Source organism: Pyrgilauda ruficollis, unplaced genomic scaffold (assembly GCF_017590135.1).
Source record: "Pyrgilauda ruficollis isolate IOZ18807 unplaced genomic scaffold, ASM1759013v1 scaffold14, whole genome shotgun sequence".
Taxonomy (NCBI): Eukaryota; Metazoa; Chordata; class Aves; order Passeriformes; family Passeridae; genus Pyrgilauda; species Pyrgilauda ruficollis.
The window spans coordinates 6,756,082-6,771,089 of record NW_024512543.1 but is presented as its reverse complement, the minus strand read 5'-3'; the positions used below and the strand labels follow the sequence as shown (position 1 = coordinate 6,771,089).

Genomic DNA, 15,008 nt, shown 5'->3' with positions numbered 1-15,008 from the left:
TCCACCGCTACCTTCCCCTACAAAGATGCGGGAAGCGTCATCCCTGGTGTCACCGCGCTCCCTCGGACACCAGCTGCGCTGCGCTGCGCTGCCCACCCTGGTCCCGCTGGGCTCTGCGCCGGCACACGGCGGCCCGGGCTGCCGGCGCTTCCCGCGCCCGCGGGGCCTCCCCGCTCCCGCCGCGGCGCCAGCGCCCGCCAGAGACCGCCCGGCGCCGGCGGCGCTGAGCTCCGGCGGGCTCAGCCCCGCGCATTCCAGCGGGTTTCACACGCCCGCCGGGCAGCTCCCGGCGCAGCTCCCCGCCGGCGGCCTCGTCTTCCCGCCGCCGTGCCCGGAGCCCGCCCGCGCCGGGGGCGGTGCCGCCGGCGGTTCGATACAAGCCCGGCCGCGGCCGCAGAACGGCACCTGACGGGGCCCCGGGCTGACCCACGCGGGCTTCGCCCCTCACAGCAGCGCGGGGCGGACAAACTTTCCCGCACGGCCCCGGCCCGCGGTAGCGGAGGGCGCTGGGGGAGTGGCGCGGCTGCGGGCCCGGCCCCGCCGGAGCCAGGGCGCTGCGAGCGGACGACCTAGCGCGAGTTACCTCAGCCGGGCGGTGGCCGGGGCCGTGCCGGAGCCACCGCACCACGGCGCTGACCGACACCTCTTCCTGTAGCAGCAGCTCCAAAACCGCCGCCATTCCCGGCCCCGCTCCCGCCGAGCACGCGCACAACCCGCGCCGGGGGCGGGCCCGGCGTGTCCCCCCTTGCCGCGGGGGCGGCGCCGAGCGGGGATTCCCGCCGGGGAGGCGGGCGGGGGCCGCGCCCCCTCCCCATGTCAACACGCGGGGCACGGGGCGCCTGCGCCGGTCCGTGCGCGTCTTTTCCTCTCATGCGCGGTATTTCCTTCCCCAGCAGGGCTCGGGGCCCGGCCTAGCGGCGGCGGCACCCGCGGGCCAGGGCGCAGGGTAAGGGCAGCGGCGTCCCGCCCTCCCCGCGGCTCCTCGCCCGCCCGGCGACACCCGCGACGGAGGATGGCCGAGGACTCGCCCAAACGGCGCAAGGCGAACTTCAACGAGGCGGAGACGGAGGTGCTGATCGAGCAGGTGCTGAAGCACGAGCAGCTACTGTTCGCGGCGGGACCCGGCCGCGCCTCCGCGGGCCAGAAGCGGAAGGTGTGGGAGCTGATCCGGCACAAGGTGAACCCGGTGGCCGCCTGCCCCCGCGACGTGGAGGACCTGAAGAAGCGCTGGCGGGACCTGAAGCGCCGCGACCGCAGCAAGCTGTGCCGCCTCTCGCAGGGCTGCGGGCCGCCGGCGCCCCCCGCCCTCGGCCTCCTCCTGGCCCCCGAGGAGCTGCCGCCCGCCGCCGCGCCGCCCGCCCGCCGCCAGCGCCGCCCCTACGGCTCCCTGCTGCCCGCCGAGGCCGTGCCCATCGTGGGCGGCATCGACACGCTGGAGCTGCCCGGCGCCGTCGTGGGGGACATGGGTGAGTGCGGGAGCGACCCCCGCGGCACCGCCACGGACCCTCCGCCCGGCGTCCCCCGCCGCAGCCGCGGGAGCCCCGGTGTGCGGGAGCGGCGCTGCGTGCGCGCGGGGGCCGCGGGGACCGGCCCGCAGGAAAGCGCTGGCTCGGATCCTTGGAAAGGCAGAAGGCACACAGAAGTGTGAGGCTCCGTGCCCTAGGTCATAGAAGTGCATAAGAACAGCGCCAAGAGTAAAAAGAGCGTCTCGTAGCAGATGCTGCCCATCCACGAGACGTTAGACCCGGCCACTGCTCTTCACTGTTGCCGTAGTTATTCCTGCAAATGTAAAAAGCCATGCCAGCGATATTGTCCTAGCATGCTGGAATACCAAGGGATTCTTGCAATCCAGTGTTTCAGCAATGCTCTTACTGTTTACTGGGCGCACCATAGAGCATGAAATGAGCTTGCAGTGGACTTTGGGATCTTAAAGCTTGGCTTCTGTGGTGGTAAGGGAGCTGTAGTATGCAGATACATGGTTAACTGGTGAATGCGTATTTATGGTTTTCTTACCACCTGTTAAGGTAATTTGTATTCTCAAACCATCAAAGATAACATAGTGTGAGTTTGAAAGTCTTGTTTCAAGGACTGATGTAAGTGCTTAGTGGATGAGAAAATGTGTCACCACTGAAGTTATGAAGTTTCTCATGGGCTTTACTTTGCTTTTCTTCCTTCCCCCCCACCTCTTCTAGGGTTTAATGGCAGTCCTGGCCCATCTCATCAATCCAGTCTTGAGCAGATGAACCTCAAAGAAGAAATAGTAGTGAAGGTGGTAGAGCCAGAAGAAAACTCTGAGGACATGGTAGTGGTTCCACCTAGTCAAGAACAACTGCCTTTCCTGGGGACGTCGGGCGGTGGTTCCTCTGGGAAAGTAAAAGCCAAAACAAAAGGCAGGTGCCAGGCAGACCAAAATGAAATGACTGAAGAGGACCTACTGCAGATTCAGCAGACCCAAATACAGGTGATCCAGTCTGGCTTTGACAGTGTCAACCACAATCTTCGGCTGCTGCAGCAAGGCATGCAAGATCTGAATAACAGCATCAGCATCATGGCACATACACTTGTTGCTATCAAGAACGTCTATGTGAAAAACAACACTGGCCCAACCACACATGCCACTGCATCTACTCAGACCACAGCTGGGTACCTGAGCCCAGGATCCCCCCAGCTCTCCCCTGCTAAGGACAGAGCTAGAGCACATGTGGCTGGAAGCAGCAGCAGAAGCAGCAGCTGCAGCTCCAGCTCCATGTCACAAGAACCAGGTCCTTCCGAGTTTCCCAGGCCCCCCCTGAGACCCATTAAGAAAGAACATCCAAATGGCTGCTACTACTTCTGCTTTGCAGATGTGTAAAAACTTGAATAGTTGTAAAATGACTGTGTTGTTGGGTGCTAATGTATGTTCTGCTCCGGCCTGTGACTTCGAAGGAGCAAAATGGACTTGCCTCCCATGTTTTTCCCAGTGGGAAACATTTTGCTATAGGTGGCATTAAACACTAATTACCAGTCTCCAGTTAACTCTGTTGCAGTTGGCTAATAAATTTCTTCTCTTTTCTTTATCCTCTTATTCTCTAAAAAAACCAAACATTTATTTTGAGTAAGACTTTTGTCTGTATCATCCTTTGTTTAATGTCACCTTATGAAAAATAAAAGGCATGAGAGTGGGGTAAAAAAGTAACATTATGGTTACTACCACCAGGAGCTATCTTACAGAAGTTACTTGGTTCTTGGATTAAACAAGCCTCAGAAGTAGCTGGCTTTTTAAGTACTTCCCTTTTCTAATAGTTATGTTGGGGCTGTTTGCTTGGTTGTTGTTATTGAGATTTTATAAGTCTGAGCTGTGCATCACATGAGGAATTTGAGTTACTTGCTTATTCTAGGAATGGTTTAGCACTTAGCATTCACTAGCATTCATGAGTGCCCTCCTCAGAAGTCATACAGCATTGTTCCACTTGGCTGTTGTTCATTCCCAGCTTGTCAAATGCACCTTCTCTTCAGAGACATTGTGTTTTACTGCACTAGCAGAGTAGTCTCTTTTTTTAACCAGTCACATGGTTAAAATAGAGAAGTACAGAAAAATAAGGAATGGATGAGTGATGCTTGTTTCTGACATATTATATGTAGGCATATAATTTCTGACAGATTATATGTAGGCTGTATCTTCATCTGATTTTGTTAGCCTTATGGAATCAATACCATAGTATTTGAAATACAGAGAACAAAAAGCTTTGTATTGTTTTACATGAAATGGAAGTCAGATCTGCTGTTTAATTTCAGGAGGCAGGGGCTCACTTCATTCCAAACAAATGCTCCTGCATAGCTTAGAAAGCTTTCATTATCATTTCATTTCTCGTACTATATAGCCAAGGAAGAAGAAAGATGAGAGAGTTGGTGCAAAATGTAACCTGTTGTCAACTCTGAAACAAGCAAAAATCATTTTCTCTTCATGCCAAAAAGAAAAATTGCCATTTCACATTTAGATAGGGAAAACTATTGTCAGTGGCACTATTTTAAGTTGTGTTTCAGGCTTACATATTCGAGCCACTCTACTTTGCACAATTCAGAAGTAGCAGAGGTGCAATATTCTTATATCTGGTGTCTGTACTGGAGGTCAAACAAAAACACTCTCATCTGAAATTTTGTCCAATGACTTGAAAAATACAGGTGCTCTTGTGTAGCATTTATCACCAACATTTAAAAAGGTTTTGCAGATAAATTTGGCCTATAGCAATGACTAGCTGCTTCTAGTGTTATAGTCAGTTTGCACAAGCATTCCTCTGCAGGAATTTAGCAAATACAAATAACATAGAGAGTCACAATTAAACTGTCCCTGTCCTAGAAGCATAAGACTATGTAATCATAGCATAAGGTATGCTACTTTTGCAGTCAGCTTTGACTGAACACCTCTGTATGAAAATGTACTTCATTTCTGCTGTTACACCATTTTGGTGTACTGAATTAACTCATCTGAACTTCAAAAACCAGCCACTGCTGCCTACTAAAATGTGAAAACAGGGTCATCAGTTAGCAAGTGTTTCCCTTCAGAATCACAGATGGAGTAAAATATGAAAATATCTCACAAAAATAAAATGTATACATGTACAGCTCAATGTTAATTGGGATTAATGCCTTGAAGAAGAGAAAGGGTTTTTTTCCAGGTTTACTTTAACAAAAGATGATGTTATGGGTGACAGGTATTATGAAATTGTGGAGTTTAAGAATGACAAAGATCCTTCTAAATCAGATTTTTATGTCTATGTTGCTAAAAGCTTTCCAAATTAACTTGTTGGAAGCATTATTTCTCCCCCATCAGTACAGATGGGCTCTCTTGAGCAGGGTTTTCTGTATTTTGTTCTCATGGACACAGAAGCTAATTCATGCTACCATGACATTCCAGCTAGATTAGCAAATGCGATTTACCTGGTCGTTCTGGGCAGCAGTTTGAGCTTGTCCAGGTTGCATCTGGCAGGTCTTACCTGTCTTTCTCTTGATGTTTCAATTCTTTTTGCAGCTGTTAATTCTTGAATTTCACGCACTACAACATTTCCTGGGAGAGGTGATTTGTGTCTGCTGTCTCATGTTCCAGTACTGATTTACGTGAGAGGCAGCTACAGTGCGAGTAGGGAAGTGCAGTAAGAAGTGAGCAGAAGGGGCAGATTGGATCTCCTGTATGAATGAAGACAAGCCAGGCAATGCTAAAAGACACTGTGGTGGTCAGACAACAACCAGACCTCAACACCAATGTACCACAGCACGTTTGTTCTGATCTTGCTTCTTGCCCTATGTTTCAGTTGTACCGTTAAAATATACTGGAGCCAGATCAAAATCACTCTTCCGCTTCTGACACATTCTAGATTTACATATTTTAAATACAAGAGACTCAGCTACCTCTCATCACTACAGAGTGGGCAAAATTGTTACTTTCATCTTCAAATTAATACAGTTGGTTGCTATTTCTTTACACACCCTTTCTGTGATCACGTGCACCATCCAGAAGCCATGCCATTAATTTTCTGGCTGCTCTTAACAGACGGTGAAACATAATTTTCTTGGACTGTTACTGAGTAAATGAATTCCCAATTTGTTTCCTGTGAAGCTATCCAGGCTATTTGTATAAATGACAAGAGCTAATGCCCTGGTCATGAAGCTTAATGAAAATACTGCCAATTATTTGAACAAAGGCAGAGCTGTCTTTAAATTTGCCTGAATGCATGGCACAACAGTGGTAATATTGAGAAAGAAATCCAGGGAATTTTCTCCAATTCTTCTGGACTTCCCTAAAAGACTTGTCCTGCTGTGCAAAGTGCAGACTGTTTGCTGGTAGCATAGGACTAAGACATTCAGGCACACAAACCACAAATATTTGTGATGATTTTACACTCTACTTTTACACTCAAACTTAGCATTACTAAAAAGAGAAATAAAAGGGTCTTGGAGAAAACTAGAGCAACTGGTAGCTTAACACTGCATTTTCCCCATAGCACTCAGATTCAGTGACAACTTCCATTCATTCACTTCTCTGCTATCTGCTGCTTACGTTTATGGTACAGAGGGAGACAAGTCTCCTCAAGAGACTGTACAAGCTTAGTGACTACATCCAGACAGCTGATTATCCCCAAAAGAGGTCAATTATAGTGACCTCTGACTGAATAAAAAAATACAATTTTGAAGGGAAAAATGCCATCAGCAGCTGGCTTTTCAGTATCACCATATTGTTACTTAAATTGACCTGGTCTGCCTGTGCCAATCATTTATTGTTTAGATGAACACAGACAGAAGGGATAAGAACAAATAGAAAGTCAGGTTTCTGAGGAGGCCCATTTGGATCTTTCTGTAGTTACTAATATACAACACATGAACCTACTAAGTCAGTTAAACTTCCACTGAGCCAATCATTTCAATTTGCAATATGAACATCTGATTCACGTTGCAGTAGTACCAACACATGCTTGCTTTTTACTTTCTCAAAACAGGGAAAAAAACAAATCACTGCTGAAGCACTTTATCCATTTAAATTACAGGGTTACAGTAGTAAAAAACACTGAAAAATATTTCAGCTAAAGCTTTATAAGTTAATGAATCATTATACAAACACAATCAAGAACTGAAGTTTTGCATGCTGAATGAATATTTTATTTAGAACCAGTTTATAAAAATAAAATACAAAATAATTTGAAAACAAAACTTAAACATTGTACAAAGCCTTGATATGGTACAAATGAGAAAATAAATAATTACAACTTTATGTACAAATGACCATTACAAGGGCATTAACTCTTTATGCTCTTGGGTGTCTGAGCAAACTTAAGTGAAAAGAATGGCTTAGAGGATTTCCAAGGAGGGGAAGAGAATTGCAATTACTGAGTAAGAGAATTTGAAGGACTCAACATTTGTCTTCCTCAATGGTAAAAAACAATCTCAGAACTACTTTCCACTTAATTTAATCACACTGCAGACTTTACTATCGAGTACTTGATTTCTTATGGGGTTTACAACATTGTCTTTTTAATTAATGCACAGAATTAATTCTTTGTGATATTGCCCAGAGATTTTAGATTAGCAGCCATTGGTTGGCCACTTCAAAAAGTCAGTACTTGTCTGAAGGCATTGCTGGTGATTTCCTTAATTTACTAGTTTGGATGTTCATAGGAAAGCATTTGAAAATTGGCATCTGTTAACACAAGCACTGCAACTTGAGTCTGGGCTGACTCTATAGAAAAGAAAGTTAAAAGCTGGGGAAGAATTTCCAATCTTGCTTTCTAGCCAATGAAAGTAAAGATGAGGCAGAGAAAGCTGCTTGGCAACAAATCCAGACCTCCAGTCAGAAGAAAGAGATGTGAAATTGTCAAAAAAATCCTACTTCATTTTCCATCAAACCTTTATGACCATGCCTGCCATGCAGCAGATACAGGTTTAAAAGTATTTGATGCCAGGCAGACCAAATTAATTACATTGCATCTTTTGGAGCAAGCTGTTCTGCTGTTACCATAGGCCCTTTACATAAAAGGTCAAAGATCAAGTGGTCTCAAAACAAACATCAAATTAATTCCAGCTGAATTCCCACAGACACTTGTAGATGATGGGGGTCTCACATGAGTAGCCCACTTGTGGTACTCTTTTAAAAGAAACCACATTGTACTCTTGGCCAAAGCTGGCCCTCAATAGTAATTCTGACACAAAAGGAGAGATCCAGAGGTATGTCATGTCATGTAATAATAATAACAACAATAAAAAAAATTAGCATTTTCCAATTTAAAATACAGCAAGGGCAAATGTGATATTTATAGAGTGAGTTTATCTTTTCAGTCCCTAGTCAGGGGAAAGAGCCTTAACAAAACAGGACCCTATACTGATTTTAATGAAGTTGCACCTGCACAAGAACAGCAAGAACTCTCATGGGTCCAAGCTCTTCATGTAGAAGAGAAACAGGAGCATAGCATTTGGGTTTGTCTTTATTATTGTTGAGAGAATGTGTTATCATCAATGGAGAGTAAAATCAGCCTACCTGTTCACACCTGGGTGGCAAGAGTCATTGTATATTTAATACATCAGTCTTTGAAACAATGGACTCCTGTACATTTTTCCTTAAAAAACCCAGCCAAACAAAAACCCCTCCTTAAAGATATATATTTAAAAGCCTGATTATTTAAACCATATGAAAATTGGTGATAAAAAAATTTTGGCAATTGACAATATAATAAGATAATTCCTGACAATTATTATATAATCCAAGCTGATTTTATATAATTTCTTTCACAAATATTACGTGTAGGGAAAAGGAAAACTGGCTTCAAGCAGACAGGTGAGGTATTCTTATGTGATGTGCATGTTTATGCAATTTGATTAGCTAAGAAATGTATGACCTATGCCTGTGTATTGCATGTAGTCAAAATATTGAACCTCACTTCCTTTTACCAGCATTCCTGGTATCCAAAAATGGTACTAATTACAACCAAAGACATTTGAGCCAAAAGCAAAACAGCAAAAAAACCCAATCAGTTCACTGCCTACTTGATTAGCTAAAATAAGTTGAATAAAAATATTATGCCCTGTTCTATAAATTCCAGAAAGAGGAATCATAGAATCATCAAGGTTGGAAAACACCCCCAAGATCCAAGTTCCACTGCTAACCTAGCACTGCCATGTTCACCATCCAACGAGCACCCAAAGCTTTCACCAGTTGAAGAGAGGAATCATGGATAAAAATCAAGGCCTTTATCCAGCCAAGAGTTCTCTGACCATTCCTAAAAGTGTAAAAGCATACAGAGAATGCACCACAGATACCTTGGTGTCAACCTAAGCAGATCCTGACTCACTGAGAATGACAAGACAGACGGCTCTTGTCACCTCACAGCATCAGTCCTGCATGAAAAAAATCCACGTATTATAGGCCTGTCATGAGAAAGTTTGACTTTGAGCTCTCTTTTATTCTCCTATTCCTTTTCAGAAGACTGCTCTCTCATTTAAGATATATATAAAAATTGGAGGCACATATCATTCATTTTCCATTAGATCCTTTTAAGAAATTGGAATAATTACATTCTTCTTGCCAGAATTCATGCCTCTAAGTGTTCCATAAAAATGTTCAATTCATTACAGAAAAATTCTGTTTACAGGAAAAAGACTGTACTGTAAATCTGACTTTATCTACATTCTCATCAAAGAGAAAAAAAAAATAGAAGCATTACAGACAAGCATTGCATAAATATTACTGCAATAAGAAGGACTACGGGAGTTTTGCCCAAGTAGGACTATAGAATGAGGCCTTGTAATATGAAAAAGACACAGAATTGGAATTAGGGCATAGGGACATTGCAGTAGATGAAAAGGAGACCAGAGTAAATCAAAGCAAAACAGGCCTTGGCTCACTCTGGTAAATTAATTCCAGTGAACAGGATGAAATAGCTGAGACTCTTCCTATCTATATGTATATACACACATATGTATGTATGTATATATATATTTCTATATAATATACAGTATCTATATAAGTGTATATGTAGATACACTTAGGTACAAATGTGTATTTATATATAGATATATAAAATCAAAATTGTGTGTTTTCCCAGCAATAGTTAATACCATAATACTACAAATCGTAGATGATAGAGCTCCAGCAAGTCTTTTTCAGATGAAAAATATTTCAAGCTATTTTTAAATATATAGGACCAAATCCTTTCTTATACATCAAGACTGTTTAGTGAGGTATGCAAGAAAGCTTGATCTCAAACATGCAGACTTCAAGGTAAGAACATGTCCAGATTTCCCAAGACAGGATGTGGCTGGTGGCTGTAATGAATGCCTTGTGTCACTCTGCAGGGCTTTGCCTCCTGTATAATTATATATAACAAGCAGTTAAGACCTCATCTTGCTCCTGCCTTTGAGCAGTGAAATTTTCTACACTTAATGATCCTGCTCAAGCAGGAGATAGGTGCTTAGCATCATAAAACTTGCCAACATTGCTCTACTGTATCACACTTTTATTATTCTAGCAGGGTTTTACCTAAGCAGTAATTTGCACTTGTAATTAATAAAGAGGTTAATTAATATTGATTTTTGAGATTGTAACTTAGATTGATTAGACCATGCAATATTGTAGCACAAAAGTCTGTGTGAAATGTTTGGTGATTTCAAGTTCTATTTCACTTTAAAGGCTTCATGCCTCAGTTTCTCTAAAAAATGCTCCAAAGTGCTGGCCACAACACAGAATACACCATAAAGAGGAAATGAGTGTGCAGCATCTGCACCTGCTACATGTCATGGCTCCATTGCACTGCCCTCCAAAGAAATGGCGGCTTGAAGAAGACTAAGTAACAGCTCCTTGAATTTTATCATTTCCCAGCTAATATTCCTATATAAACTGCTGTGTGCTATGCAGAGTAACGGCAGCCATTTTATACAATGGAGAAAAATCTTCCCCGTCCCTGAAAATGTGTTGCAGATAACCTGCATAAGCTATTCACACACACTCTGCACAAGGGTCACGCGCATGTACATTGGTGGTTTTCTGCAGAGCCATTTCCACATTCAAATATTGAGGCTTACAGAGTCCTTAATGATTATATAGGCCCTCTAGAAATATTAAGCTAATATTTATGTATGAGTTGATCAGCTGACCATTACTTAATAACATTAACTGATTGCTATGTTAGACTACAATAAGCACTTCTGTAAACTTTTGGGAGAAAGGTATCAAGCAACAAAAAACTCAAGAAGAGCAGGTAGTTCAAGCTAAGTTATTCACAATTGCTCCTCCATTCACATCTTCATTGCTTTCTCCTTAGATCCTGTTAAATCTACAGCAAAAAAGCAACTGGGGGTATACAGTCCTTCTACCTTTTTCGTCACCAAAAGAAGCCTGTGTCCCCAATCATGACTGATTTCTCTTTTTTTTTTTTTTGGCATAGTTTACTATTTTTACATTGGCAAGTAGTTCAAGTACAAGTGAATTTCTACAGCATTGGTTTATTTTACATAGTAATGTCTAACAATGGACAAGGCTGTACTTTGAAGACAACATAAAAGAGGTGTTATATGCTTTCTCACCTGTGAAGCAGTTACCATTTCTGGATCCTGTTATACTAGAGAGAAAATATAAACACCTCAACTTCAGCATTTTCAGGCAACGATGCATAAAGTTAGTACTTATGAAAACTGACAGCATAATGTAGGAATAAACTTACATGATGATAATAAATACTTTTCAGAAATAAGGAAAAATAATCATGGGCTGCCAAACCACTTTAACAAATAATTCCAGCAAGTGCCCAGGACAAAAACATCACAATGTGACCAAATTCTTTTTTACCATAAGGAAACATGTAGAAAACAGGAAGGAAAAGATGGAACTTGTTGTTGTCACATTCATCCGTTAGGTATTCATAGACTGTCACTGTTCCTATATGACAAGTATTCACAATTAAGAACTCACATCATGAAATAAAAATGAGTAAGACCTATTTGTAATAAAAAATAAAAATACCTTTTGAGTCTTTGTTCTTGTTCCATATGCAAATATGCACATGAAATTAGAAAAAAAAAACAAAAACAAGCTGCAACACAAAACACTGGCTGGTTGAGAAATCAGCAGTCCTTCAATTTTGTACCAAGGTATAAAGGCTATTAGAATTTGTGCATTCCGGATTTTCTTGGCAGGGGTGCGGGGGAGAATAGAAGAGGTAAGTATACAGGAACTAACAGAAAGGGAACTGTATTATTTGTGGTCCATAAATTACAAGTGAAAAATGAGAAAGAATAAGTTTATATAAGCATGTACATATATGTATATATAAATATTTATATTATATAATTTACCATGAGGACATGCAATTATTGGTATAGCACCTATTATACAATATAATACAAAGGAATGGGACTTTGCAATGGTACAGTTTCTTCAGAAAAAGCAGGTATACCCTACCTATTGCATTCATCTGTAGTGCTTGAAACCTGAATGAAATTAAGGTTCCACACTGTGCTACATTACATATGGGAAACAATATACATAGTAAGAAAAGAAAAAAATTAACATAGTCTGACAAAGCAAGTGAAATTCAGTGCAGCTCTAGGGCAGCTTTGATGCAGCATTAGAATGTGTTAGCTCAGAGACAAAATATTCCCTTTTAAATCCAAAGGTATTCATTTGGCAGAGGTTAAATAAAAAAACACAGATGCTGGCTGGAGAGGCATATGACTACAGCAAGCAGATCAGTAATTGACAATTCTCCTATGCATCCAGAGTCCCCACAACAGGAATCATCAGGGAGGAGAGCTGGCTGAATCTTTCTCAGGCTTGTGTTCTTGTCTGTCCCTATTTTGACCCACTATGCTTTTCTGAATACAGCAAAAGGTACCTTTCATTCCCTACAGGGTTCCTGCAGAGCACATGTTACTAAGTAACTACCTAATGAAATTAAACACCATGGACTTTACTGAGAGTCAACAAAGCTTGGCTATCAAAAACACATTTGGGAAACTGATTTACAAGAATCCAGTATAAAAATATCTCAGATTTCTTTCCATATATTTTGCTTTGATGATTCATATTCTTACCCAGAATTTATAAGGGTGTTAAGTACATTTCAGTCACCCCTAACCTACCAAGTTCATGAAGTAGACAATTTCCTCATCTCTGTTTCATCTTTCATATTTTTAGAAAACAAATGACCAAAAAACCAAAACTTGATTGTTAATCATCTCTGCATTGCAAGATCTGTGGTTTAAGTGATCCATAACTAATGGAAAAATGAAAGTCAGCAATAACAAAGGGGTTTTTTCAGTTGAATTAAGGGGGTAAATAAAGGTTCTTATTTTTTAACTTATATTGCATTTTACCTGTGAATCTGCAACATCCAGTGAAGGACATACATCTACTCCTTTCTCTTATTTCCTAGGAGGGAATGTTTTTCCAAATCCTACCAAATGTGGTTTGAAGAACCCCACTATGACTCCCAGAAAACTGTATGATATAGAACTGAGAATCGACTTCTTGGATCCTAATTACTGCTAAGCAAATTTCTAAATAATATTGGTACAAAAACTTCTTGTCAAATATTATTTTTTTTTTAATTTCATCAGTGTCAAGAAGGGGTAAGGTACATGATATTTATGCAAGAAATCTGTGCCATGATAGGGGAGAAAATAAGCACTCAGTGACTCAGAGGTGAGTGCAGCTCAAAATGGAAGAAATTTATAAGGCAGAAATATCATCTTCTAAAGTGTGTGCTTTTTTAAAACTGCAAAGAAATGCTTGAGCAGTACTTATCGCCCGAGTAGGGACGTCATTTTGGGAGTAACTGTTTCAGGCTTTCTTACATACTCCTTGAGTATGCAAGGCCTTAAATATTTAGGCCAAATCTTCTAACTAGGGAAACTAAACACATCGAGATTAATACCATCTTAAAACACTCACCTTCAAGATACTTTTTCACTCTAAATACATTGCACCTCTTTGACTACCCAGCCATTCTTACCCTGGCCTCTACTTCCCATCTTGTGGATCTGCTTGCTGCCTGCTCTAAGGCAAAGCCTGGTCACTTATTTACACAGAATGCTTTCTCATGAATAGTTTACAATGGCTACTTTCTTTAAAATGTGCAGATTCAACACCTTTTCTTTAATATACTTTTTTTTGATTATTTTTTTAAATACACAGTACACAGACACAACATGCATCAGATTTAGGAGGAGACTTTATACCTGTCAAGACCCAGTTCCTATCTGCTAAGCTTAGTAGTTGATTTGCTCTTTCCTGTGGAAGTCTTAGTGTTTGGGGAATGGTGGAAAGAACTGCCAGATCCTTTCAGACCATTCTTGCTCGTTTTGTTGCAGCAGTGTTCTTGTTGGCAGGACCTCCTAGAAGATGAAGAGCCTGAATGGCTAGGAGGTGATTTACTCCTCCCAAAATGTGGGGATGAACTCCTCTGATCATGATGGGATCTCCCAGCCCGGGACGGAGAAGAACTGGCAGTACGGGGTAAAGAGGAGCTCCTAGGGGAGGCACTGGGACTGCGGCGGGGGATGACAGGGCTCTTGGGTGGAGTTTTTGGACTATGAGGGGATCCCGGACTCTTACACTGGGTAGAACTCCTTGGTCTTTGAGATCCATTCTGCAGGATTTGAGCCAGACGAGAGATAAGATCTGAGTCCGAGCTGCTACTGCCTAGGACTCTGTATCTGCGCAACCTTAAGAAGAAATGAAGAAAGATTATTTCTATTTCCACCTCTTCACTAAAATTCAAATAGAAACTCTGTATCACTAGAAACTAAGAAGGAGCTTGCTTTGCTGAACAGATATGTGGAACTCAACTGTCCTATTAGGCAGAGGTGTTTGGGTCTAGGCTTTGGCTTCTGTCTTGTTCAGCTCAACACAGTATTTATATTTATATAAACTCACTTCCATAAGCAGCCTCAGTGTTTACAGGATAATGGGAATTTCCTGGTGGTGTTGAAAGAAGCGCACTGAAGAGCAGTACTTATTGCCGTTCCAGAGGGGTACATCCATTCCTGCCCACCATCAGTGTACTTCCATACACAATTTTAAGGGATCACAAGGCCCGCTGCAACTTCCTTCAAAGGATTTTGCACTACTGTGTCAAAATTATTCTTATCTTGGGAAGGTAGACACTGACAAAACTAGATTGTGGTTGTCTGCATATAGACGTGGCAAATGGGAGGTCTTCTAAAATTCACTCTGCCCTCCTTTAATTAGTTGGTTTACTTAGACATGATCTGAGCATAGTTAATTGACTCAATGGTGATGGCTGGAGTCTCCAAATATTTACAATGTCTACATTAAGAACAGATTAATTTTCAAGGGGGCTGAATACAACAGCTCCTAAAAATTTCTATAGGTTTTTAAATAACGAGCAGTTCTGGAAAAGTGATCCCACTTTAACAAAACGTGTAAAGATTTAGTTATAGATTGTCAGGATTCAAAATATTGAATACACACCTATTGATGTATTAGTTTTAACAGTGAACGAGGCTCATTCTTGTGTAACAGCTTCTCC

At 42.3% G+C, this 15,008-nt stretch overlaps 3 protein-coding genes across 5 annotated transcripts in view; 1 reads left to right on the top strand and 2 right to left on the bottom strand.

The window, feature by feature from the left end:
• Window positions 1-712, bottom strand: part of CDAN1 (codanin 1) — a 32,031-nt gene extending 31,319 nt beyond the window's left edge. For 2 of the 3 annotated variants that reach the window (XM_041459944.1, XM_041459945.1), the window contains exon 1: window positions 584-712. In XM_041459944.1, coding sequence (XP_041315878.1) covers window positions 584-679 — 96 coding nt within the window. In that variant the 5' untranslated portion in view covers window positions 680-712. The remainder of the gene's footprint in view (window positions 1-583) is intronic. The other variant, XM_041459943.1, reaches the window with a different exon arrangement.
• Window positions 657-4,553, top strand: LOC121349468. Its single transcript, XM_041459946.1, has 2 exons — window positions 657-1,466; window positions 2,193-4,553. Exons 1-2 carry the CDS (start codon window positions 1,013-1,015, stop codon window positions 2,849-2,851), a joined length of 1,113 nt encoding a protein of 370 aa, XP_041315880.1. The 5' UTR covers window positions 657-1,012; the 3' UTR covers window positions 2,852-4,553.
• Window positions 4,554-6,607: 2,054 nt separating this feature from the next.
• The window catches only part of TTBK2 (tau tubulin kinase 2), an 81,813-nt gene continuing 73,412 nt past the window's right edge, over window positions 6,608-15,008 (bottom strand). Inside the window, exon 16 of the mRNA XM_041460033.1 lies at window positions 6,608-14,181. Coding sequence (XP_041315967.1) covers window positions 13,713-14,181 — 469 coding nt within the window. The 3' untranslated portion in view covers window positions 6,608-13,712. The remainder of the gene's footprint in view (window positions 14,182-15,008) is intronic.

Excerpts from the sequence above, each read along its gene's own strand:
- LOC121349468 (XM_041459946.1), top strand. The coding sequence starts at position 1,013 with ATGGCCGAGGACTCGCCCAAACGGCGCAAGGCGAACTTCAACGAGGCG. Across the intron at positions 1,467-2,192 it reads CGCCGTCGTGGGGGACATGG|GGTTTAATGGCAGTCCTGGC; the intron begins GTGAGTGCGGGA and ends CACCTCTTCTAG.